Source organism: Callospermophilus lateralis, chromosome X (genome assembly GCF_048772815.1).
Source record: "Callospermophilus lateralis isolate mCalLat2 chromosome X, mCalLat2.hap1, whole genome shotgun sequence".
Taxonomy (NCBI): domain Eukaryota; kingdom Metazoa; phylum Chordata; class Mammalia; order Rodentia; family Sciuridae; genus Callospermophilus; species Callospermophilus lateralis.
This window is the reverse complement of record NC_135325.1, coordinates 125303624-125328900: the sequence shown is the minus strand read 5'-3', so window position 1 is coordinate 125328900 and position 25277 is coordinate 125303624. Positions and strand designations below refer to the sequence as shown.

The 25277-nt window shown below is 53.3% G+C and overlaps 2 protein-coding genes across 4 annotated transcripts in view; one reads left to right on the top strand and one right to left on the bottom strand.

The window, feature by feature from the left end:
• The window catches only part of Bcap31 (B cell receptor associated protein 31), a 31080-nt gene extending 19673 nt beyond the window's left edge, over window positions 1–11407 (top strand). For all 3 annotated transcript variants that reach the window (XM_077106799.1, XM_077106801.1, XM_077106800.1), the window contains exons 5-8: window positions 7750–7885; window positions 8753–8876; window positions 9812–9912; window positions 10996–11407. In XM_077106799.1, coding sequence (XP_076962914.1) covers window positions 7750–7885; window positions 8753–8876; window positions 9812–9912; window positions 10996–11034 — 400 coding nt within the window. In that variant the 3' untranslated portion in view covers window positions 11035–11407. The remainder of the gene's footprint in view (window positions 1–7749; window positions 7886–8752; window positions 8877–9811; window positions 9913–10995) is intronic.
• A 4383-nt stretch (window positions 11408–15790) lies between these two features.
• Window positions 15791–25069, bottom strand: Slc6a8 (solute carrier family 6 member 8). Its single transcript, XM_077106657.1, has 13 exons — window positions 24486–25069; window positions 22754–22885; window positions 21685–21934; window positions 21146–21278; window positions 19602–19736; window positions 19408–19511; window positions 19188–19312; window positions 18478–18590; window positions 18230–18367; window positions 18048–18150; window positions 17855–17955; window positions 17610–17780; window positions 15791–17326 (listed from the first exon to the last, which is right to left on the bottom strand). Exons 1-13 carry the CDS (start codon window positions 24745–24747, stop codon window positions 17186–17188), a joined length of 1908 nt encoding a protein of 635 aa, XP_076962772.1. The 5' UTR covers window positions 24748–25069; the 3' UTR covers window positions 15791–17185.
• Between the last annotated feature and the right edge of the window lie 208 nt (window positions 25070–25277).

Below are 25277 nucleotides of genomic sequence, written 5' to 3'. Positions count from 1 at the left end.
TGGATCTTAACTGTGAGACTGAAGAGTTCCCCTGTGGAAGCCTGGGTTATTTATTTGTTGGAAGGCAGTGGAGTCTTTTTAACCCACAGGATGTAGTTCACTCAGACCCTTGGGTGAGCTGCTCTGCTTTCCTTTGGGTCAGTCCTGCTCATCAATAGCATTTTGTCCATGCAGATAGTTAGCACTCCTATGATTACCAGGGCTTGTGCTCAGTGGTGAGAGGAGGTAGAGCTGCCATGTAAGCTGGCACAGCATGTGCCAGCCACGAGGGTAGAAGGCCAATATTCATTCTGGCCTTTGCCTGCTGATGTGCCTTGGCCATGGGGTACTTCCTGTTTGCCCAGGGACCATAGTGGCCCCTGGTGGCTCTGTTAGGCAGGTTGACATGATGAGAGTAGAGCTTAAAATCATATCTGGGTTTGAATTCTGGTTGTTACTGGCTAGCTGTATGAATTCAGGCCAGTTACTTCCCCTCCCTGAGCCTTTTTCCTAAACCCTAAAGCAGAGATGAGGATATAGGTGATTCGTGTTAACATTCTCAGGGATGCCTGCAGGTAGGAGGTGTTTGATGCCTGATAGCTGTTATCAGTCTCATTCCTGCTGGTGATAGAGTTTGGGGGGATGTTTTTTCTCATGATTGGTAGATTGGCAGGTCTAGAGAGAGTTAAAGAGAAAGTTCATTCTTTTTTTTTAATATTTATTTTTTATTTGTAGTTGGACACCATACCTTTATTTTATTTATTTTTATGTGATGCTGAGGATTGAATCCAGGGCCTCACACATGCTAGGCGAATGCTCTACCATTGAGCCACAACCCCAGCCCGAGAAAGTTCATTTTTGACCTTCGGTAGGAGGCAGAGTCCAGCAGAACCATTAAGACAGGTACTGTAGCCAAAGCAAGGGCTAATGTTGTTCTGCCTACTCAAAGAGCAGAGGTTTAGGGAAAGGACCTCCTTGCAGTAGTCTAAACAGAAGTTGAAGATGAACCAGTCTACATATCTTCAGGGAGCTCCAGACATCTACATGGGTAATGTCCTGGTCACATTAGAACCACGCAGGGTGAGCTCCACTTTATTGACTTGGAAAAGCAGGTGTGTATATAATCAGAATAGTAAGCACAGGTCCACTTTTAGCACTGGGGATCTCACATCTCCCAAATGATTCCCTATTCTGGATTATTTTGAAGCAAATCCCAGACAATATGTTGCTGACACCTTATGTACAAGATGTTTGTAATAGTTTTTTTACATGAAGTCTTTCGTGTCTATCCACATTCCCTTGATTGTCTTTACAATTTGGGTATCTAAATCCATATCTAGATAAGGTAACTAGGAATTAAAAAAAAAATACAGGTGCTAGGCCCACCCTAAGATGGTGATTAAATTGGTGACTTCTGCCAGTGCAGCCAGAACTGAGGGCCACTGCTATTGAAGGCCAGCAGAGGAATTTTTTTTAACTTAAGTTCCACTTGATGTTCTTTCTCTCTCTCCCTTTGTCCATCTGTTTGTCTGTCCCGCCCTCCATCAATCCATCCACTGGTTGCCACCTTTTCTTAACCCACTAACTTCTAAGTTTTCAATTCTGTGAACATATTTAGTATTCAAATATTGTAAGTTAGCATAAGTGGTGTAATTCTTGCTCAGTTTAAGTTTTTATAGGTGTTGCACATCTGGAATGATGGGACAAAATGGGTTAAGAGTACAAACACTGGAATAGCACTTCCCTAGATAATATGGAAGAGCCTTTTTGAGAACCCCTTGATTCCTTGTGCCTCCCCTCAAGTCAAAATCATCTAACTGTGCTGTGTCCTTTGGTGCTGGGTCTTGGGGATTCTTACAAAGAGGTTCCCTGTGAATGGCCTGGAAGTGACTGCTTGACAAGCATCCAACTGAACAACCACTACCTGCTTTCAAAATAATAAATACTGTTTAGTCTCTTAAATTTAGGCCAAAGTAGTCTTTCTCTCACACATTCTTAAAAGCAAATGGTGGGGGACTGGGGTGGTAGCTCAGTGGTAGAGTGCTTACCTAGTGTGTGTGAGGCACTGGATTTAATTCTCAGCATTACATAAAAATAAGTAAAATAAAGGTCCATCTGCAACTAAAAAAATTTTTTTTAAAAGGGTGGAACCAGGTGCCATGGCACATGCCTATAATCCCAGTGGCTTGGGAGGCTAAGGCAGGAAGATCATGAGTTAAAAGCCAGCTTTAGTAAAAAGCAAGGTGCTAAGCAACTCAGTGAGACCCTGTCTCTAAATAAAATACAGAATAGGGCTGGGGAAGTGGCTCGGTGGTTGAGTTCCCAAGTTCAATCCCCAGTATTCCCTCCCACCAAAAAATTGTGAATGAACTCCTGTGGGGCAGGATGCTGAACAAGCAGGGGCCCTTCTCTGTTTGAAGGTCCTTGGAAATTTATTTTCCTAGGAGATCCCCTTTGAGTACCTCTGTGGTCTGGTCACACAAGCAGGGTGTGTGGGGGGAGGACAAGACTCAGGGTTCCTTTCAGCAGTGTTTGTAGACACATGTGTGGTTCACTGCTCATTGGCAGGAAACTTGAGCTTCGTATGTTCCTTGTGTACAGAGCGTTTCAACAGAGTACCATACAGTCGAGCTCATACTTGTCCACTGTGGTGGTTCTCCCTGGGCTCTGAGCACCATCTTCAACCTACTGGAGGCCCTTAGCTGAGACAGGCACCAGTGCCAGACACATCTGGGGGGGTGACAACTTCCTGACTCATACCATCATGGAGATTACTTCTCCAGAAACAAGGCAGGCCACCAGCATCTTTTAGTTTGAGTGAACTAATTACAGAATGTCTTTATCAAAAAAGTTGTCTGGCCTCCTGTTGCTTTCTGCCTCCTCCCATGTCACCCCAAAGTCCTCAACTGGTTTCAAGAAAGAAGCATGAGAAAACCTCTGAAGTAGCTCATTCACATCATTTGTTCTCTTTACCTTTTTTTTTTGATAATGGGGATTGAACTTGGGGGCAGTCAACTACTGAGCCACATCCTCAGCCTGTTTTTAATTTTGAGACATGGCCTCGCTAAGTAGCTGAGGCCAGAAGGGACTTGGCAGCCCTTTGGGGTGACCTTCCTTGGATCTTTCCTAGGGAAATTCTGTTTCTTTTTTTGGTACTGGTGAATTGAACCCAGGGATGCTCTACCTCTGAGCTACACCCGCCCCCCAGCCCTTTTATTTACTTTTTATTTTGAGACAGTCTCATGAAGTTTCTCATGCTGGCCTCAAACTTGCCATCCTCCTGCCTCGGCCTCCCAAGTAGCTGGGATTCCAAAGCTTTCCTAGTCTTAATTGACCCTCCTGTTCGAAGCTTCCTTAGTTTCAAGACTGCAGGCTCTTGAGAGAGAGTCCTGGAGCAGCAGAAGCCCTGGTATTATCACTGCTGCACCGAAGCCTTTCCTGGGCGTCACCTGGTTTTGGTTCCTTGCCAGGAAGACTGCCTCATTTTTTTCTCATAACAGCTAAGCTATGTTTCACCCAATGTCTTCTGGCCACACTGCCAGGCTCTAATGGGCTATGACAGCTTGGAGTCAGCAGGTGGTGCTGTGACACTGGGGCCACACTTGTGCGGAGCAGAGCAGAGCTTGTGTGCATAGCCTATGCCTGCAGGGGTGTTGTCTCACCTGACGCCCCTGGGGCCTCACTGAAGGACCTTTCATGGAGGCTTGCTCCTTTCCCACTTCCTGTTAAGCCCCTATCTTCCTCCTCCTGTTTGTTCACAGGGGAGACAGGATTGGTGAAAAGTGCCTATGAGCCATGTCTCTCCCCACTTGATATGCTTGGCCCTGTTTCTCTAGAGTCCAGAGAGAGATTGTATTTCTCCTGCCTTCTCTTGTTTACTCAACCTTTTATAAAAGCATGATAGCCCTGCTCAGCATCCAAGAACATTTTACCAAGAAAGCCAAGCCGAGTTCAGGTATTTTGGGTTGACATTTGTTTGCCAAGGACACATCTGGATTCTATTAAGTTCACTGGCTTTTCCTACTGTCATTAGATGCAGTTAATCCGGATCCTGGGTTGTTTTGTCGGTGACTATTCCTTTAGGAAATTTCTTCGGCTCTCAGGTTCTCACCTATTCTCCTTAAATGAATAGCGAAGAACAGCTATCTGAGTGACAGCTCTCAGGAGATAAAGTAGAAAGCGATGGAAGAGAATGTGGCAGGATAGAGAGGCAGTGTGGTGGTCAGCAGGCTGGTGTGTCTTGGGGCCTTTGAAGCCTGGAAATTCTGAAGGTTACCCCTGCTCACTGTGCTGTGCTTAGTCCCAGGGCCCTGGCAAATCTCATAGAGAACAGTGTGGAGGAGTGCCAGGGAGAGGATGTGGGAGGTGGAGGGTCATTGAGGGGAGTGTTGAGTGGGATCTGGATGAATGACCCAGTGGACGAAGGAGCAGCAAAATGTTCTAGAAGGCCGACTCCCAAGCTGGCAAATGCTGATGAGCCCGCTGGGAAGGGCCTGACATGCCTTGCTGAGTCCTCAAAGGAACAAACTCGGGACAGAAGCCAGAGCTCAGGTCTGCCCCAGCTCATGGCAAATTGCTTGTCTTATGTGCTTTCTCTGCTGCCACCGAGGCTCCAAGCCTGATTTGCTCACCAACAGGGTCTGAGCTGATACTTTCCCACTACTGTCTCTTCTCTTGTGGGACAGATTGGTGAGCACTCTCTGTTTGTGCCTTCCTTAGTGCCAGGCCTGTAGGTGGACATGGGTGTAGCAAGGAGAAAGGGCAGGCTTAGGCCTGATGAGCAGCCTCAAACATGTCCCCTCACTCATCAGGGAGTATTTCCTATTACAGGAGTGAGGTAAGGTACCTGGAAGGCCCCTTTTCATTGTGCCAGCTACAGGGGCATAGAGATGAAAGGTACAGTGCTGGCTAGAAGGTGTTCATAGCCTGGTAAGGTAGCCACATGAAGTGAGAAGGGTGCAGAAGATTGAGAAAGAACCATGCAGCCCTGTGGATATGTAGGGGGCCACTGTGGGAACACCTAAAGGGCAGGCAGTGGGCTGAGAAAGGCCTTCTCTAGTTGAGCTGGGTAGGAGACACTGCAGCCTGGAGGACTCACCTGCAGAACCAGATGTGTTCTGGGGGTGATGAAGGCTCCATATTACCCAAGCAATGGCTTGACAGGAGGAGTAGTGGGTGATCTGGGGTAGATGGGAATGCTGGACTGCTGTTGATAGGGAGATAGTACTGGTGGTAGGGATGACTGGTAGGTGACCTAAGAGTCGACAGGGAAGGCCCTGGATGGTGGCCTGGGCTGAGGAACAAGGAGGGTGGATCCTAAGATGGCTTATGTGTCCACCACCATGGCATGGATGCGTGAAATGATTGGCTCAGATTAGGTAAGGAAAGGATTATTTTGGAAAGACTGAGTTTGGAGGTCTCTAGGGACATCCAAGATCTGATGTTTAATGGGCAGCTGAATATGAGTCTTGAGTGGTGCATAAAACCTTTCAGGTATAAGATTGGTAAGAAGGAAGTTTGAGGTACAGAGCAGACCCCCAAGGAGCAGAGTACTGGGTGGCAGGAGAGGAGCTATGGAAATTGGGGGGACATCATGAGGGTGACTTGTCAGCAGTGCTATATGCTGCAGAATGTGAGTGCTGTGAGGTCTTCAGGGTGGTCACAGGATCTGGCAGTTAGGGGAACACTGGTGGCCCTGCTGGTGTCCTTGACTGGAGTGGGGACTGGTAGGAGAGAGGGAGGAGATGGGCTTGAGCTTGATAACTGCAGGAAGGAGATTGAGGGGTAGGTTTCCAGGAGGAAGACAGATCACAGCAGGGAGAATTATCCAGAATCACAGTTGAATCAATGGATGTTATGGAAGAGAACTGTCCAGGCTGGAGTGGACAATGGGGGTGTCTGCCCTGAGGTGAACCAGGGTGCTCAGCATGTGGGGAACGTCTGTGATAGTCTCCCAGAGGAAAGGGAACCAGGGCCTGTGGTGGGAACATTCACTGTTTACTGCTGCAAGCCGAAGGCCTTGTTGGGGCTCAGTAGAACTGGGATTATGAGTGAATACTGCACAGGTCTTGTGCTGGATTCTGTGGGTGCTGTAGCCCAACCAGGAAACTTTCTCAATAGCTAGAGAAGGCCTGAGACAGCACAGAGAAGAGCCTGGGCCCCTGCTGCACTGCTGCTGTCATCACAGTCTGCTGGCTTCCCTGGGTAACTGAGGCAACAGCCGTGGGCATTCCCAGTGGCCACCTGCACTGCCTGAATGGCGGTTGGGGAGGTAACCCTTAGTCCTGCCTGCCTGTCTATGCTGGGTCCCCACAGGCTCCATCTCTACCACCAGGTGGCACACATGCCCCCTCCCCCCATTTCCAGCTGGGAGGAGGGGCCTCTTCCTCATTAGCACAGGGACCTGCTCAGGAGCCAGTGAGATCTGTGCTGGGGGTTGGGGCTAGTCACACTTGCCTTTCTTTCTGGCCTCTCCATAATTTCTGGCCATGCTGCTGTGAGTCAGATGCGTGGCTTCTCCCTGGCTCCCCGGGCACTCAGTAGCTCCCTCCACCTTCAGGGCTCCAACCCAGTGGGGGGCAGGCTGGTGGGCAGCTGGGGGCTGAGGCAGGGAAACCTGAGTCCTAAGCCACGAGGTCCAGATGCTAATTTTAGAGAGCACATGTCACTGGAAACTCTCCTCTCCTGCCAGGAATCAATGGCCTGGCTCTCCCTGTGCTGCCAGGGGCCCCTGGGAGCCTCTCCCCAAACCAGGAACCATGGGCCTCTCCATCCCATTTGTGCATTCCTGAAAGGGGCTCTGCCAGGGCCCTGGAGAACCCTGGATTAGGCCAGAGAGAGAGCTCACCTGCTCTGCTTTCCTGTTTTTGCCCACCTGTGCTGCAGGTGGGGATTGACAGAGCATGCCAAGACCTGGCAGGGCCAGAAAGGACAGCATAGGAGCAGACTGCTGAGGTTTTGAGCAAGAGCATTTCGTTGGAGTGCCCTGAGGGAAACAACTTTTCTTCCTTTTTCCCTGGGCCTCTCTACGCGCCTTGCCTGTGTCTGGACTTGACCCCTTTGTATGACATGGGGAAAGCACCCCTACCCCCATCTTTTTTCTTCCTTTCCCTGCCAGCCCATTCCTACTACTTGGAAAGGGGTCTGCCACTAGTTGCCACCTGTTTTCCTCTCTGCTTTAGATAGGCAGTGGGCACCTATGCCCATCTTTTATGTAACAGATGCCTGGATGGTGGGTTTGCAAAAGGGGTTGAGGGGAGAAAAGTCCTTTCTGCCTCATGTCAGGACCTAAGAATAAAGAAAGTGTGGTGGTTTCGATTGCAGGCTTTGGAGTAACACAGATATAAGCTGAAATTCCAGCCATGTCCATTTCTCACTCTTGACCCTGTGCACATTACTCTGCTGTACCTCAGTTTCCTCTTCTGTAAAGTAGGAGCAGTCGTAGTAACTACCTTATAAGGTAGATAGAGGATTGGGTGTGGTGTGTCGGCTGTTGTTCTTTTACAGAGGCAAGCCCGGCCTTGTGGGGAGGAGAACTGTGCTGAGGCTTGTCTGGCATGTCCAAGCCCTGACCTGGGACCTTGTGCTGTAGATAGACTGTGCCCTGGATGTCCCCAGGCTCCTACTTTGAATCTCCCTGAGACACCTATAAGAGGCCAGCCAGGTCCAGCCTGGAAGCAGGCTGGGGCGGCGGGCAGCCAAGAGGAATCCTTGCCAGCCAATTTGCTCTCTTATTTTTTCTCACTTCTCCCTTTTTGTAAACAATTGCAGCCTGCTTAGGCGCTTGGTGACACTCATCTCCCAGCAGGCCACACTGTTGGCCTCCAATGAAGCCTTTAAAAAACAGGCAGAGAGTGCAAGTGAGGCAGCAAAGAAGTATATGGAAGAAAATGACCAGCTCAAGAAGGTGAGTCCTGCCTTTGCCACCCACTGTGGGATGCCTGGGGTCATGGCCACATTTCCACTGTTAGTAGGCTGGGAATTCTGTGAGACTGCTGCTACCTGAGAAGCTGAAGAGTTGGGCAGAAGCACAAAGGAGAAGTTGTCAGTGGGGTGGGTGTGCCTGCTAGAAGGACCTGGGGTGACTCTGACATCCTCCTCTAGCTCCCAGGGATGAGGTAGAGAACGGGGCATTGCTGCCACTGTCTCCTTTCCATTCTCCACAAGATGGCTATCAGCCATGACCCTTCAGGAACTCAGGGACCAATAACATTCTTGAGTGCTAGGGAAGAGGCAGGGACAGGGTTGTTGGCCAAGTCCTCGAAGGCTTGTTAGGAGGTGAGGTGTGAGCCAAGCTCAGGAGTCACCAGTGGGATGTAGCTGGATGGGCAGGGGTGAATTTGGGGTCATTGGCTACAGTGAGCTGCTGGAGCCTGGAGAAAGGAAGGGATGATAAGTGGTTAGTTGGGGGTGACTAGCAGAGAGCTCCAGATGACAGCAAGTTGAGACATTGGAGGGACCAGTTAACCGAGTGAAGCTGCTGAGTCTTGCTGGTGAGGAAGGAAGCGGGGCCAGGGGCCAGGGCAGGCAGGGCATGTGGCCTGTGAGCCTGTAGCAGGTGGCTCCACTGACCCTTCTCTGTTCCTTGGCAGCCAGCCACACCCTGGCCTTTGCCTGGAAGCTGGGAGCAAGTGGTGGCCCAGTTCTGTGTTGACATTTCTGAAGGGACAAGTGCCCAGGGCAGCTTGAGGAACTGTGGCTTGGTGGGGAGGATGGAGCTGGAACCTCACCCTCCCTTCCTCCCAGTAACCTGGGCCCTCCATACTTTTTCCAGGGAGCTGCTATGGATGTAGGCAAGTTGGATCTTGAGGATGCTGAGGCAAAGCTAAAGGAAGAAAACAAGAACCTGAAGGCTGACCTGAAGAAGCTGAAGGATGAGTTGGCCAGCACCAAGCAAAGTAAGGGTTGTCTTCTGTGTTCTCTACCCCTTAGAGGCCTGGAAGCTGTGTTGTCCTCTGCTGCCTGTTTTATACCAAAGTATTCATAACAAACCTCACATGCAACCTCAAGATCTGGGTGGAAACACACATAGCACCCTTATGTCTGCCAAACCAAATGCAGCCGAGCTTGGCCCCCAGCTAGGTGGGGCTCAATGATTTGAGCTGGCCCTGGAGAAGCTCTGGCAGCTACCCCACATGCCATAGCAGTGTCTGCTGGGGGTTTTCCCATCAAGAAAGACAGGCAGGGGGAACCCAAAGTTGTTTTGGAGCTGAGAACGAAAGGAATGTCAGGGAACGGACAGGAATTCATGGTGGGTTTTTTTTTTTTTTTTTTAATAATCTAAACTGGCTTTTTTTTCTTTATTCTTTTTAGATATGCTTGACGGTAGAGTGTATTTTGATGTATTATGCATACATGGAGTATAACTAATTCTAATTTAGATCTCATTCGTGTGGTTGTACATGATTTAGACTAAGTCAGCTCTTAACTGGCATCTCCCCCTTCATACACTCCAACAGTCCAGAGTGCCTGTACTTCACATGCTTTGGCTGTGTCTTCATGCTAAGGTGTCGTCATCATTAGGGGTTCTTTCTTTGAGTCAGGATTTTTCTCACTCTCAGGTGTCCCTGAAGGTCACCCCTGCTGAGAGGCTCTGGGGTTCTCTTCTTTAAAAGAACCAAGGAGTTTCTTTGTATTTTTTTTCCTTCATCTAGCTGTTTTCTTCATCTATGCTCTGGGGGCTGTAAAGGCAGAGAGAGGGGTTTTATTTAGAAACAGAAGTAATTGCCCAAGAGACTGCCGGCAGTGTCCTCTGTCTTCAGCAAGTAGGTTTTTCCTCCCTGGTCCCAGTCCTTTAATTTCTTTCTGTCTTCCTCATTTCTATCATTTTCAGAACTAGAGAAAGCTGAAAATGAGGCTCTGGCCATGCGCAAGCAGTCTGAGGGCCTTACCAAGGAGTATGACCGCCTGCTGGAGGAGCATGCCAAGCTGCAGGTCAGTGTCTGTGCCTATGCCTGCCAGATATGTGTTAGAGTTAGGGCCTTGTAGCAGAGTCTCTCTATGTATGGAGGAGTCTGTTGCCTCTGCCCAAAAGGTCCTGCTAGAAGTCTAGGTGACCAGCCAGTGGTATGCTTCCTCTTCCTGCTTCCTTTGCTGCTAAGTCTGGGCCCAGAGCAGACCCAGCAGCTAGAACCCTTCATGGTGGGGTGTGGTCTGGCAGTGAATCGTGGACACCTGCTGAGGTGGCCCTCCGTGGTAGGCTGGCTCTCTGCTCTGGGCCTTCCTCTTGAGCCCAACCTCAGGGCTCTCAAGAGGGGCTACTCCTTACCTTTCAGACCACCCCAGCCCATGGTATGGGGCCCCATCAAGAATAGATAATGCAGATCAAACATTGGGACCTGCTGCTGGCTACCTTTCCCTTAAGGTTGGGGAGAAAGTCTTGAAGGCCACTAATTAGGTACTAGTTGCTGCCATTGTCTGCCACTGCAGGTCTGGGCTAAGTCCTCAGGCTAGCCTGGGAACTCCAGGTGCAGCTGGATCTTAGATGGTTTGGAAGTTGGACTATAGGGCCAGGTAAACACCCTAGTGTTCAAACAGCTTGCCTTGGTGCTTGGCAGTCCAAGCTTAGGCACCACAGTGGGCAAGGAAAAGGGGCTCAGCTCCATAGCGGGGATCCATACCCTCAGTGTAGGACAGGCTCTCTGGGAAGGACTTGGGTTTTGAGAGGATCTGTGGAAGGTATGCAGAGTTGGGAACAGCCTGAATCAGGACTTGAAACAAACAGTTTTCTGTTTGTCTGAGAGAGAGGAGATCCTGGTTCTGGTCCAGCTGCTGTAAAAACCATAATGGAGGCCTCCAGCTGCTCCCCCAGCTGGAGAACCTCAGTAGTCCTGGCAGTCCTCCACCCTGGCAAGCCTTTGGGTGCTGTCAAGGGTGGGGCACCTTGCTTGCCTGGATACCTGTCATTTATGGGAGAAGGGAACCAGGCTGAGCCTCTGGGCACATGTAGGGTTAGAGGCTGAAGGGGAGGAATGGGCACTGCCAACCTACTGCTTTGGGGTTTCTGTTTCTTTTCAGGCTTCAGTAGATGGTCCCACGGATAAGAAGGAGGAGTGAGGGCCTGCCTCCTTCTCTGCCTGCAGCTGGCTTCCACCTGGCCTGTGTGCTGCTTCCTGGGAGCCCAGCCTCTCCTCTGGTACTTCGGTTCTCTCCCTCTGCTTGCCTCATTGCCTTCCACAACCAATAGCTCATTTAGGCCCCTTTCACCTTGCCAGCATATCACAGGGGCCTTGATTGTCGCTCATTCAAGATTGAGTTTGCTGTTGTCCTGCCCTGCTGGGCTGTTTCCACTTTTAGGAGTGTAGAGGGCACTTATGACCAGCCCAGTTGAACCCCTTTGTTTTGCCATGTTTGTGTGCTCTATAGTCCTGCAGGAGTTCTGTGAAGCAGGCCATCTAGTTCTCCTGAGGCAATAAAGGTTATTATCATGTGTGTGTGGTACTTGTGTGTAACTGGGGCTGCCAGGAGGACTGCTACCTCCCCTTACCACTCCAGAGCAGCCAGGAAGGCATGACATGGTCTCTGTGCAGCACCCTTCATTTCCTTCAGTTGCTTCCAGCCCCGAAGGCCAGGCTCACACTTGCCCTTAAAGATCCTCCCCTCTCTGCCCTTCCCCCTTCTCCCCCAGGCCTAGACAGGCCTCACTTTATGGCTCTTGGGGAGTGTCTGTCCTGCCAGTCTCCCTGGGGGTTGGCAGCCATCCTAGGAGCTTGGGAAGCTCGGTAAACCGGCAGGACTTCCTGATGGCAAACTTGCCTGCCTTCTCTGGGTTCCTGTTCATCGCAGTTGGGACAGATACAACGTGGCAGAATGCCACCAGTCACTCCCTGCCCTACCCCCTCCTGAAGTTTTGCAGCATGACCTCTGACTAATGCAGACTGGGAGAGGAGACTTGTCCTTGGTAGTGACCTAGAGCTGGCCCAGGGCAGAGTGAGGCAGTAGAGATGGGCTGTGAATGGGTTGGGGCCTCTCTGCTGACCCCAGCCTTGAAGACACGCTGGGCACAGGCTTGACACTGTGCATTGGCTTGCTGGTGGTTCCCCCATGGCTTTCCCAGAACAGACCCTAGTGCAGGGTCAGCCTGCAGCTGAACTTCTCTCCAGGAGGGCACAAGAAAGAGCCTATGTCCAATGAGATGCTTGTCCTCTGTCCCCAACCCCCTCCCTTTGCAGGGTACCTGGTATGCCTGATATCTATGAGGATTGGGTGGAGGGGTCGGTGTGCAGGTTGGAGGTATGTGTCTTGGAATCAGGGTGATCCCTATAGATGTTGACACTGGCAGGATGGCTGATGGCCAGCTGTGTGTTCCCACTCCTGCCTGCCCAGTTTGGGCCCAGGCCAGTGACTATCTTTTCCCTCACCCTCTCACCCTTCCCTATGCTCAGAGTGTGGCTGCCTTGGGAAGGGCCCCAGCCCTTTCTCAGCAGTCTAAGAGGTGGTAGCCATGGGGAGAGGGGGCATTCAAGTGACACCCTCTGATTGATATGCCAAGGCTTAGGGCTAGTCCACTTTTCCAGGAAGTGTTCCTGGACTCCTTTGGGCCTCCCCAAGCTTGCCTGTCTATGTTTCAACAGGCTGAAGTCCAGACAGCTTCTCCTGCTATTCCACCCTGGCCCTGGCACAGCCCTTCTCTGCCCTAGCTTCTGAGGCATGTCATCTAATGGGACAGAAGGTGCTGTAGCACTCCATTTTCCCACCCGTGTCTCCCACTATACTTCAAGAGACTTGAGAACTAAGAGCTCTTGTTGATTTCCATGTCCTGACCCCTAGGGAGGGAGCAGATTCCTGAGTAAATGGCACCTGTCTGCTACTGCAGAATCCAGTTTAAATGGCACACCTCTGTGAAATTGCCTTTTTGTGATGTCACTGTTTTCTGTGTCTTTGGCATTGTGGCATGTGGCTTGGAGGGCATTTGGCCTGAAGGCGAGAACAGCAGACCAGGATTCTACCCAGGCAAAAAACTTGGCTGAGAGCTGTTCAGAAGTTGATGTAAGCCTGGCAGGGGTTGGGTGGGGCCCTGAGGGTGACACTGGCTGTTGGCTCCTTCTGATGGGTGGAGTTGGTTAGGCACAGTATATAGGACCTAGGACACCCTGGGAGAGATCTAACGCACACTTAGGGCCTTTGCAGCTGTGGAAGAAAAGGTGGCAATTGGGGAGCAGTGAGCAGGCAGGGGTTCTGTGAAGAGGGAAACTGGGAAACTGCTGAATAGAAAGATGGCAGGGAGGCTGTGCAGGCTCCCACTTGCCTACCTGAAGACTGTGCTTCCCATTCTGCACATGACAAAACTGGGGCTTCCTGGCTTCCCTCCTGCCCATTGTGCCACATGCTTATTGAAGGCTGCCTTCTGCATGTGTTGAATGTCCCATCCCTCTGAGGACCTCTGAACTGATTATTCTCTGCCTCCCTTTGCTTTTTTTTTTTTTTTTTTTTTTTGGGCAGAGGGTCGCGGCGGGCGTTGTACTGGAGAGTAAACCCACAGCCTCATGCATACTAGGAAAGTACTGTGCCACTGAGCTACACCCCTATCCATTTTTAAATTTTATATTTGATACAGAGTCACCAAGTTGCCCAGGCTGTCCCCTGAACTTGTGATTCTCCTGCCTCAGCCTCCTGAGTCACTAGGATTATAGGTGTGTGCCACTGTGCCCAGTGGAATGTTATTCATATATAACAGAAAACATTATCATCTCCGTTTTTTTTGTTTTGTTTTTTATTGTTAGTTGTTCAAAACATTACATAGTTCTTGACATCATATTTCATACATTTGATTCAAGTGTATACAGATTGCAGAATCACATCGGTTACACATCCATGTTTTTACATACTGTCATATTAGTGTCTGTTGTATTCTGCTGCCTTTCCTATCCCCTTCCTATCCCCCCTCCCCTCCCCTCCCCTTCCCTCCCCTCTCTCTACCCCATCTATCATAACTCATTTCTCTCTCATTTTTTTCCCTTTTCCCTCACTTCCTCTTATATGTAATTTTGTATAACAATGAGGGTCTCCTTCCATTTCCATGCAATTTCCCTTCTCTTTCCCTTTCCCTCCCACCTCTCGTCCCTGTTTAATGGTAATCATCTTCTCATGCTCTTCCTCCCTGCTCTGTTAGTTGCCCTCCTTATATCAAAGAAGACATTTGGCATTTGTTTTTTAGGGATTGGCTAGCTTCACTTAGCATAATCTGCTCTAATGCCATCCATTTCCCTGCAAATGCCATGATTTTGTCATTTTTTAGTGCTGAGTAATACTCCATTGTGTATAAATGCCACATTTTTTTTATCCATTCATCTATTGAAGGGCATCTAGGTTGGTTCCACTGTCATCTCCATTTTTAATTGCACACATAGTCCAGAGGTATTAAACACATCCACATTCTGCTTCTATTGCCACCATCTGTCTCCAGAATTGCTCATCTTCCTGCATTGAAACCTTGTCCCTGTTGGACACTAAGGCCCCATTACCCTCCCCCCAGTCTCTGGCACCTACCATTCTACTCTCTCTCTATGGATTTGGCTGCTGTAGGGACCTCCTGTGAGAGGAATCATGCAGTGTTTGCCCTTTTGTGACTGGCTCATTTCACTGAGCATCATGTTCTCAAGGGTCATCCATGTTGAAGCATGTGTCAGAATTTTCTTTTTGGGGGGGTAGGGGGGTGGGTACTGGGGAGTGAACTCAGGGCCACTTGACCTCTGAGCCACATCCCCAGCCCTATTTTTTATTGTATTTAGAGACAGGGTCTTGCTGAGTAGCTTAGCGCCTCACCATTGCTGAGGCTGGCTTTGAACTCAGGATCCTCCTGCCTCAGCCTCCCGAGCTGCTGAGATTACAGGTGCATACCATAGCACCCAGCCAGAATTTTCTTACTCTGAGGTGAAATAATATTCTATTTTATGGACATGCCAAACTTTATCCATTCATGTGTCTCCGGACACTTTGGTTCCTTCCACCCCCTTGTTAATCCCACTGCAGTCAGGCTCCTCCCCCAAACCTCTTGTCCAGGTCTCCATGATCTCATTGCCAGAACCAGCAAGTGCTTTAGCACTGTATTCCTTGACCAGGAGCAGTAGCCAGCAGAGCAGGCCATTTTCTCCTCTATGACCCTTGCAGGGTGGCCTAGGACCCTGTGCTTGGGCCCTATCTCCCTCTATACCTATCCACCTCACCTCCCTACTGTGAACCCATGGATACTCAGGCCAGACTTTTCATAACTGCACATTCTGGTGTCCAGCTGCCAACTAGACATCTCCACTTGGATGACACCTTCTGGATGACACACCCAAAGCCAACTCCCAATCATCCCCATTGCAGGACCTGGCAATGCCAGTCTTCCTGTGGCTCAGAATATCTGGTGTCCTCCTTGACTATTCAATTCTGCATCCCAGAATTGCCGGCCCTGCCCTCAAAGTAGACACTAATCTGAAGATGTTATATCCCTCCATGACTACTACCACTTGGATCCAAGTACCACCCCTCACTTTCTTCGGATCTTAGGTCACCTGCTCTGTGACACATTCTTGGGCAACCTCTTAAATTCAAAATTCCAGTGGCATGGTTATACACCCATCCTCTACTGGATATGCTCCTGAGATGACCATTACCCTCTTCCCTTGTGTACGCTGGATCCAGGGGGCTGAGGCTTTCTGCAGCTTCCTTTCTTGCTCTATTCCCAGCTCCTGGAACGGTGCTGGGTGCAAAACCTTCAGAACAGGTCCTTGCGGAAGGCAGCAGCTAGAGCTGGAGGGAAGCCCCCTAGATCTCTTGCATCCCAAGCCATACCCCCTTTCAGAGAAGCAGAGGCAGAAGCAGGAGCCAGTTTTGGAAAATGACGTGTTTTTATTGCTATGTTTGCAGTGGCTTTTTAGCACAGTAAGAACGTCCCTGCAGCCCTGTGCCCTCACTCAGCCCCACTCCTCCAGCCTAGGTCTCTGGGTGGGATAAGCCTTTCTAGGGGCCACTAAGCCATTTTGGGCTAGGCAGGACACAGAGGTGGGTTAAAGCTGCTACACGGAAGACTCAAGATGTGGAAAGTGCATCAGCCTTAAGCTTGGAGGTGGGAGCTGTGCCCCGGATCCCTTCCCTGGGCTGTGCCCATGGATGATCCCTGCAATGGAGCCCAGCCCAGGGAGCAGGGTGTGGGCAAGCCTGAGCATGCCAGGTGAGCAGCCCCAGATCCTGGGACAGGGTGCTGCAGCCTCCCCCTCCCACAGACTTGGGGACAAAGGAGCAGTGTGGGGACACCTTTGAGGCCCCCACCATGCACTTTCCCACCCCAGTGTGGGGCTGGGGGCCACACACGCACATCCGCTCAACAGACTCACACGCTTAAACAGCTTGAAGCTTTTGTTTTGCCTATGAAAATTAGATCTATAAATTCACACTCCTTGGCTAGGGGCAAGAGGAAAAATGGGCTGAGAGGGAAGGGAGTGGTAAGGAGAGGGGACTGTTAGGGCTCTCTTTTTAGAAATATACAAGCAGAAATCTCACTCCTCAAGTTTTTATAAAATGTGCAAAATACAAGCCTCCGTTGCCCAGAGGCACAGTTAACATCTGGTATTTGCCTTCGCTAAGAGAGATCTACACATCCTCTACACTCACACGTGCACTCAGACCCAAGCTCACACAATTGATATTGGTGGCAATTGGCGCAGGAACCAGAAAGTTCCGTTGCTGGCTGGCTCTCTCAGCTTCTAGAACAGGGATAGGGGTGGAGAGGGGTGCAGTCCAGCTTAAACATTCACCTAGGATCCCCTGCACACCCCTCCCCCCCATCCTGCCTCCCCCTTCCCTCCTGTTCCCCAAGCTACCACTTCTGCTTCTGGGGGTGAGGGGCCACCCAAGGATGTTTAACAGAGCAGAGCCTAGGGATGGGGGCAGGATGGGCCTAGCAGGGGTAGGAGATGGGTCCTGGACACTGAGAGGAGAGTTGGGAGGCAGGGCCTGGGAGCAACGCATGGACCAGCTTGGCTAGGGCCCAGAGGTTGGGGGGAGAGGCATCTATTTTTGGTGGGTTGTGATTATTTTTGGCGTTTTATTAAAAATGGAAAAAAGTTATTTTAGCACTCAAGGTGCTTCCTCCCCTCCCCCCAGGCAGACCCCAAAACTTGTCAGGGAAAGGCAAGCCCCCTGGAGGGGTGGGGTGGGGGCTAAAGCAGGGGCTGCTATGGCTACCAGAGGATGAGCTGGTGATGTGAGCTGGGTTTGCCCGTCACATGACACTCTCCACCACGACAACTTTGCTGCTCTCGGACACTGGAGTCAGGGTGGTCAGGCCCCTGACATCTGCATCCTGAGCTCTGTACTCCAAATGGTGGAGGCCCCAGATTGGCTGGGTCAGGTGCTGCCAGCGCTGTGGAGAGGAAGACATATTGAGCACCCGCAAGGGTCACTACTCCCCATGGCAATGGTTTCTGCCTCTCTCTAATTTCTACCACCTGCCACTAAATTAGGGCTGCTCCTCCAAGGGTACCCTTCAAAGCTTCAGTCCCTGCACCAGAAAACAGGGATGGGTAGGTATTTTCCTCAGAGGGAAGGAAGCTAGATGTGGGCCCTGTTCCCCTGCCACTACCCCTAGCCCAAGGTGGCCAGTCTTCAGGTTGATCACCTGGAGGGAGGGTTGGAATGGGTCTTACCTCTGCCATGGTTCCCTTGGCCCTGAGGAGGCAGCCCAGCAGGTAGAGGGGCACACACAGCATGGAGGAGAGTGCAAAGGCCCAGCCCATGGCCTCGCCCCACCACGGGTACACGTAGGTATTGTTGTAGACCAGCGGCTCATAGTACACAACATTGAAGATGAAGATACCCTGTGGACATGGACACCTGCAGTCAGCGTGGCTCTCCACACTGCCTTACCTGCCCAGCCTTTCCCAGCCCTTACCATGCAGACCAGCGGGGTAAAGAAGGACCAGCACCATTTCATCCAGGGGCAAGGTCGGTACCCAATCATACAGGCAATGTCATCCATGAAGCGATCAGCTCCTGGGGTTGGGCAAAGCAACAGGGCCCAGAGCTGGAGACCACCTGCCCCCACCTTACCTCATATCCCAGCCCGGCCCTTGGCCCAGACTTACCATACACCCAGGCTACCACCACACACTCCCAGAAGGCCTGCCAGAGCAGGGTGGTGCCACTGGCTGAGTAGTAGTCAAATAGCTGGAAGACATACATCCCACCCTGGGGGATGGAGACAGGTTAGGGAAGATGGTGGCCATTGGCTGAAGACCACTGGCAGCCCCACCTGGCCCCCACTCACATCTGTCACCATGGAGAGGTCGATGACAAAGCAGAGGGCGCAGCAGAGGGCCACGGAGATCTCCCTTTGGAAACGGAAGTAGTAGGAAGCCGGGAGGAGGTCGAGGAGGCCGGTGATGAAGCCCTCCACACCTACAAACTGTGGCCAGGGCAGCTCAGGCCCAGCCCTCTCCCTACCAACACTTCTCGCCCAGTTTGCCAGGCCCCTGCCCACCAGCCCCAGCTCCTGTCCCGGAGCACCCCGCAAACCTGGCTGTCCAGTCCGAGCAGCAGCAGCATGAAGAAGAACAGAGCAGCCCAGAGTGGGGCCACAGGCATCAGCGTGACAGCCCGGGGGTAGGCGATGAAGGCCAGGCCTGGCCCTGAGGAGTAAAGGTTCAGGGTGAGCTGGCACCCCCTGAGCTGTGCATACCCTGAACCTATCTTGATGTTCTTGCTTACATGGCCTTCAGAGACACCAGAGGCACAGGCAAAGCCTGGGCACCTAGGGGCCAAGAGCGACACCCTCCAATTCCATTTGTTTCTAGGCATGGCCAGGCACACTCAGGCCCCTGCAGGCAACTCACACTGTCTGAAGGCTCAGCAGGACCCCACCACCATGTAAGTGGGGCATCTGGCTCAGGCTTTTCCCTGGGTTCCAGCAGCCATCACTGTCACAGGTCTCTGGTTCCCCTAGGTGAACCAGCAGGGCTGCAGGAGACCCTTTTTCCCTCCTGAAGCCCTGGGACAACTACAAAGACACACCCTGTGGCCCTTTTTGAAGGGTGGAAGGGGGTTCCTTGAGCTGCCAAAACAGCTGTGCCTCACAGTGGCTCTGCCTGCTGCCCTCTAGCACAGAGCAATCTGACAAGCTCAGCTGAACTTGTCTGTCACTTTTCAGAACTGGTTTGCATGTGTTTGCATGTCATACATCAGGACAGTGTTGCCGCTCTGGAGGAGGGCAGAAGCTGAGGCTTTACCTGATTCAGCCACTTTGGAGATATGCACGCCCTGCTCTGTGGCCATAAAGCCCAGGATGGAGAAGACCACAAAGCCAGCAAAGAAGCTGGTCCCGCTGTTGATGAGTGCCAGGATGATGGCATCCCTGGGTGGTGGAGAGGGGGACGGAGTAGACTGGTTAGATCTCCTGGTGCTCCCAGGCAAGGGAGGACAGAGGTGGGCCTGGGCTGTGGTGCTTACTTGTAACAGTTGTTGTTGAAGCGGTTATAGCTGCCCAGGGCTGTGAGGGCCCCCAGGCCGATGGCGTAAGAGAAGAAAATCTGGGTCCCAGCATCTATCCATACCTGGAGATGGGTCAGGAAAGAATGGGCATGAGGGCCCCAGCCCAGTAGCACCATCTCCCACTCCTATTGCTTCAGAGGTCCTCCCCTCACCTGAGGTGACCCCAGCTTTGACCAATCAGGCTTGAGATAGTAGATGATGCCATCCAAGGCCCCAGGCAGTAGCACTCCACGCACCAGCAGCACGACAAGGACCACATAGGGGAATGTAGCAGTGAAGTACACGATCTGAAGGGGTGGGATGTTCAGAAGGGCCTGTGCCCCTACCTCCCCCTGAGCCTGGCATCTGACCAGGGGAGCCATGGTGTGCCCTTGTGCTCAGAGGGAGGGCAAGCACTGGTGCCCCATTCTTCTCAGAGCTAGGGCTCCCCTGAGGGAAGACAGAGGCCTGAGCAGCTCTACAGCAAGCACAGGCCAGCTGCAGAGGGAGGGGAGAGACTAGACCGTGGCTCTTACAGAGGAGGATCCCTAGGCACATCTAATGTCTTGCAGGGAAGGGCGCTCACAGGGAGTGAGTGAGCCCATGTGCACTCAGTCCTGAGGATCAGAATTGAGGCAGCTTCTGGGGTTTGACCATGCAAGATTAGGAAGGTGTTGGGGTGTAGAGATGAATGAGCAAGGAGTCTAATGCTGGCAGTGTAGCATGGGGTGACAAGCCATGTCCCTCTCAGAGCCCTGTGGGGCCTCAAACTCCAGGTCATCCTCTGTACAGAAGTAGGGTCCTTACTAGTTGAGGATTCTAACTGGGCCACACAGAAAAGGAAAGGGAAAGGGGAAAAGGTGTGGCTCAGAGGTAAAGCACTTACCTATTAAATATAAAGAACCTGGGTTTCATCTCCTGTACTTTTAGAGAAAGGGACAGCAAAGGCCTCTGCTTCCTTGCCCAGTATCCAAGCTCTGGGGACCCTACTGTGAATGCATCCAGTCCTACCCTCCAGGGACTGACCTGGCCATTTCCCACAGTGACACACTGTCCTATTATGTATCTATTCATGCATTGGTCTCCATGACCTGACAACCCCTGAAGGAGGAAGTGTGTGAAGATTTCCCTCCGGGCCCTCAGCACTGGAAACCATAGACCAGGTCCACCCAGACCATAGAAACAGGCTGAGGCAGTGAGGAAGGAATAAAGGAACTAAAGAGGGAAAGAGTGTGAGGGTGGGGACAGAAGATGGGCACAGGGAAGGAAGGAGCAGCTACTGCATGGGCCTTTCCCCTCCGGAGTGAAGGCTGCTGCTCCCTGGATTGGGAGAGTAGGATGGAATATCCTGTGATGGGGTGTGATAAAGTGGTCTGGATTTAAGGACCTCTCCCTTCCTTAGTCCTTAGTTCCAGTCTGGACACCCCCTTTTTTTTTGGTACTGGGAATTGAACTGGGGCACTCAACCACTGAGCCACACCCCCAGCCCTATTTTGTATTTTATTTTGAGACAGCGTCTCACTGAGTTACTTAGTGCCTTGTTAAGTTGCTGAGGCTGGTTGTGAACTCACGACCCTCCTGTCTCAGCCTCCTGAGCCACTGGGATTACAGGTATGCACCACTGTGCCTGGCTGGACACCCCATTTTGTAATGTCCTTGCAGGGACACACCTCTCCCAGGGCAATGCTGGCCCCACCCTGCCCACATCCAGCTGTACCTTTCCTGTTGACTTGACTCCCTTCCACACACAGAAGTAGACCAGGACCCAGCAGGCCAGCAGACATAGGGTCACCTCCCAGTTGAGGGCCCCTGGCACCTCCAGCCCTGCAGAGAGCCTCAAGACTTTGTTCCTAGGGGAAGAGAAGGACACCTGTGGGCCCTGCCAGCAGAGGGTATAGTGGATGGGATATGCCCCCAGGAATGGTGGCTCCTCTGTCCCACCTACAGACCCTGGTCCAGGTCTTGTAATGTGCCTGGAGCTTGGCAGAACCCGGCTTGTGTGCTGCCAGCTGACGCCACCCACATCCCCTGCATATACGCAACCCCAGCTCCCTCACCAAGTGGGTCTGGTGCAAGAACAGTGACAAGTGTCATTGAAGGAGCAAGCCCCACCATCCCCAGTAGCAGGCCTGGATACTCCTCTAGAACAGGGAGAGGCAGGACCTGGAGTGGCTATTCCTGCATCCCTGGCTATGTTTCCCCAGGACTGGACTACCTGTGGGGGACTATAGGGATGGGATGGGGCACCAGACTCACTCCCAGAACTCGATGACAGGGGACCGACGATCAGCAAGCTGGTCACATGTGAGATTGGCCAGGCTGGCATTGGCACAGTCTTCGTGGCGAAATATCTCCACACAGTCAGGAGTGTTCCAGGTGTGGCCACACGTGGCCCAGGGCAGAGTGGTGGTGAAGGACTTTACCAGGTAATAGAAGCCCCAGGCCAGCACCATGATGTAGTAGGTGTTGCAGTAGAAGACGATCACCATGGAGGCATAGCCCAAGCCTGAGGGTGAGCCAGGGCTTCCTTTACATGTGGGTTCTTTTCTGGCTACCTCCTGGCACCCCCATTCGCTGTGCTACCCTTCCAGGGCTGCTGAGCTCCTAAGAACCGCTCCCTGTGCCCACATCCTCCCCCCCTCCCCTATCCTCCCAGGGCCTGTGCTATTGTGCTCCATAGACTTCTCCAAGCCCCTGGAGGCCCCCTGTGTGTCCCAACAGTGTGCCACCTCCCCAATCTGTCCCCCATCAACACTCCCCCTGCTCCTTGTCCACCTTCTGTTCTTCATCTCCTCCATCCACTCCAGAGCCAAGGTGGAACCCTCCCCTCCTGCCCCATCTGGTCACTAGTCTGTCAATTCTCCAGCTTCGGGTACCTGGCCCCTCTCCTAGGTCCCACTGCCACCACTGTGGTCGCTGGAGGCAAGCCTCCACCTGGCCTCCCAGCAGCCTCCAGTACATAGCAGCTGCGGGAGATTTTTAGTAACCTGAGGCAACATGGGAGATAGTCATCCTCCCTCAGTGGACAACTGGGCAAGTTACTTCCCCTCTCCATGCCCTGCTTCCTCAATAACAATAGTAAGACCTCCCTAATAAACCAAGCATGTACAGCAGGTCCTGTCCCCAGTCTCCCCAAGTTTGCTATATGGTCTGCACATCCTTCATATTGTCCCTTGAGACTGGGGGCCATCACCTGTCCCCAGACCAGGACAGAACAAGATCTCAAGTGGGTGCCAACATGTTCTGTTCCCTAGCCCTCACCCTAATACTGGGAAAGGGGAGGAGTCTCTGGGGGGAGGATAGGAACTGGCCGAGGGCTGCTCACCTTTGAATAAAGGACAGATATTCCAGACGTTGATGCTGCCGGCCTTCATGAACTGGCCCAGTGAGATCTCCAGGAAGAAAATGGGGATTCCTCCAACCAGGGCAATGAGGACATAGGGAATAAGGAACACACCTGGGGAAAGAGCCATGGGAGGGGGTTCAGAAGACAGACCACAACAACACCTCTCAGTACCCCACGAAGACCATGGGCACTGGCACAGGGTAGCCCCAAGCCAGAAGCAGATTGAAATTTGTCAGCCAGCCTGTCCAGGCCCAGCTGGCTAACCCAGACTTCAGAAGCCCTAAGAGATCCAGGTGGAGCCCCAGCTCTGGCCTCTACTCTGGTCCCACAACTTCCCGCTGGGTGAATCAGTGCACGGATGGTCGCTGACTCAGAAGCCCAAGGTGAACAGTCTTTGGGGGTGGGTTCTGGATCTGTTGAGAGGAGGGACTATAGCTTCCCCTGGCCATTACAGGCCAGTCCCTGTGTGGGCCATGTCCATGGAGGTTCCATCCCCCTGGACACCTAGAGTGACCTAATGGGCATGGAGGACATGCACTCATGCATGCAGGCCATCCCTTGTGCTAGTTTTGCTTGCTGGGCAGCAGCTGGAGGAATGGCGAAGACACATGGTCAGGCCTGGGGGCTTGTCCAAAGACAAGGAGGGGGTGAGTGGGTGGCGGTCCTTTGCTGTTGGGGGTGTCTGTGTACAAGGACAGAGGAGGACAGGTGGAGGAAAGGGACCAAGTTAAGCACAGCAAGCTCCAGTGAGCCAGGCTGTGGAGGAGGCAGGCAGAGTATAGTCAGAGATAGGCTATCAGTAGGCTGGGTAGGTAGCAGAAGGGGAGCTGGGTACCAGAAGTCCCTGCCCACTCCCCCCACTTCTCTCTACTACACTTGCTCCTGGCTCAGCTTTCTCCACTATTCACTGGCCAAGTTAACTGCAGCCTGCCAGGCTCCCAGTCCCAGCATCCTTCTTGTGTGTGACCTTGGGCAAAGGCCTTCCCTCTGGGCCTCAGTTTCCCACCCATCACATAGTTGCTCTACTTCCCAGCGACCCAGTGCTGCTTTGCAGTCACAGGACACATGGTGTCCATCACTGTTGCTAAGCTGGGCTTCAGCGGATGGGCATGGGGTGTGCATGCCGGTGTGTCCAGCGGAGGCGCCAGGCGGGCCAGGCCGCAGGCTTCCCAAGCCTGGCTCAGGCACCCAGTGTTCCAGGCCCAGGCCAGAGGGGAGGGGAGGGAATGGAAGAGAAGAGAAGGGAGGGGAGGGGAGGACATGGGGGAGGGACAGAGTGGCCCATTGTGTGTGTGTGTTCGTGTGTGCACACGTGGGGGGCCCACACAATGTGCCATTTGTGTCTGATCCGTGGGGGCAGCCAGGACTCCTCACCTCTTGGAACCCCTCTAGTGGGCAGGCTTCCCCTTCCCATCTCAGTGACCAATCGCTCTGGGCCTCAGCTGGGAGTCTGGGGGGCAGCTCCTCAGTTCGGCAGGAGGCTTGCCGGCCGCCTCCCCCCACAGTGCCAGGCACATGACTGGCGAGGGGGGTGGAGGCCACCGAGCTGTGCCACCCAGCGGCCCAGCCGGCGAGGGGCACCTCGGCCTCAGTGCACCCTGGGGGGCCTCCCCACCCCCTGGACTTCGCCCCTCCGCTCCGATGGGCCGGCGGCAGGCTGGGGGAGGGGCCACGGCGAGGAGCCGGGATGCAGCGGGGCGGGGGCGCTTACCTCCGCCGTTCTTGTAGCACAGGTAGGGGAAGCGCCACACGTTGCCCAGGCCCACGGCGAAGCCCACGCACGACATGATGAAGTCCATCTGGCGCGTCCAAGTCTCTCGTGGTGGTACAGCCAGGCGGCCGCCAGGCGCCCCCAGGCCGGCGGGGCCATCGCCCTTGGCCGGGGCCCCGTCGGGCCCGGGCGCGATGAGGGGGCCCTTCTTCTCGTCGCCGGACACGCTGTAGATGCCGTTCTCGGCACTCTTCTTCGCCATGGCCCAGGAGGGCCGCGCGGCCGGGCCGGGGGTCGCGGCGCCTCGCGGGGGCGGGCGGGCAAGGGGCGCCGGCGGCACCCGGGGGAAGGGCCCCGAAGGCGCGGGCCCGCCCGGGGGCCTCGGGAGCGGCCGGGCCGGGGGACGGGGCGGCGGGCGGGCGGGCGGGGTGCGGGACGGCGGGGGCGGCGCAGTCAGAAGCAGTCCACGAAGCACTTGAAAGTGAGCCTGAAGAATCTCATGTGTGTCGGGGGCCCGGGGGCGCGCGGGCGGCGGCGGGGCTCGGCCGGGCGGCGGCGGCGGCTCCCGAGGCTCCTGCCCGCCGCTCCGGCGGCGGCGGCGGCGGCGGCGGCGGCGGCGGCGGCTGCTCGCCCGGCGTGAGGCTCAGCCTAGCGGGGCGCGGGCGGCATCGGGCGCCCACTGTTTGCAAGTGGCGGCCGGAGCAGGGGCCTGTGGCCCGCGCCCCCCGCCCCGGCCCTGGCCGGCAGCGGCTGCACTCCTCGTCCGCGGCTCCCGCGGCTCTGGCGGCTCCA

Excerpts from the sequence above, each read along its gene's own strand:
- Slc6a8 (XM_077106657.1), bottom strand. The coding sequence starts at position 24,747 with ATGGCGAAGAAGAGTGCCGAGAACGGCATCTACAGCGTGTCCGGCGAC. Across the intron at positions 17,781-17,854 it reads TTACCCCGCTGGTCTGCATG|GGTATCTTCATCTTCAATGT; the intron begins GTAAGGGCTGGG and ends CCATGTCCACAG. Across the intron at positions 17,327-17,609 it reads CCAAGGGAACCATGGCAGAG|CGCTGGCAGCACCTGACCCA; the intron begins GTAAGACCCATT and ends TCCTCTCCACAG.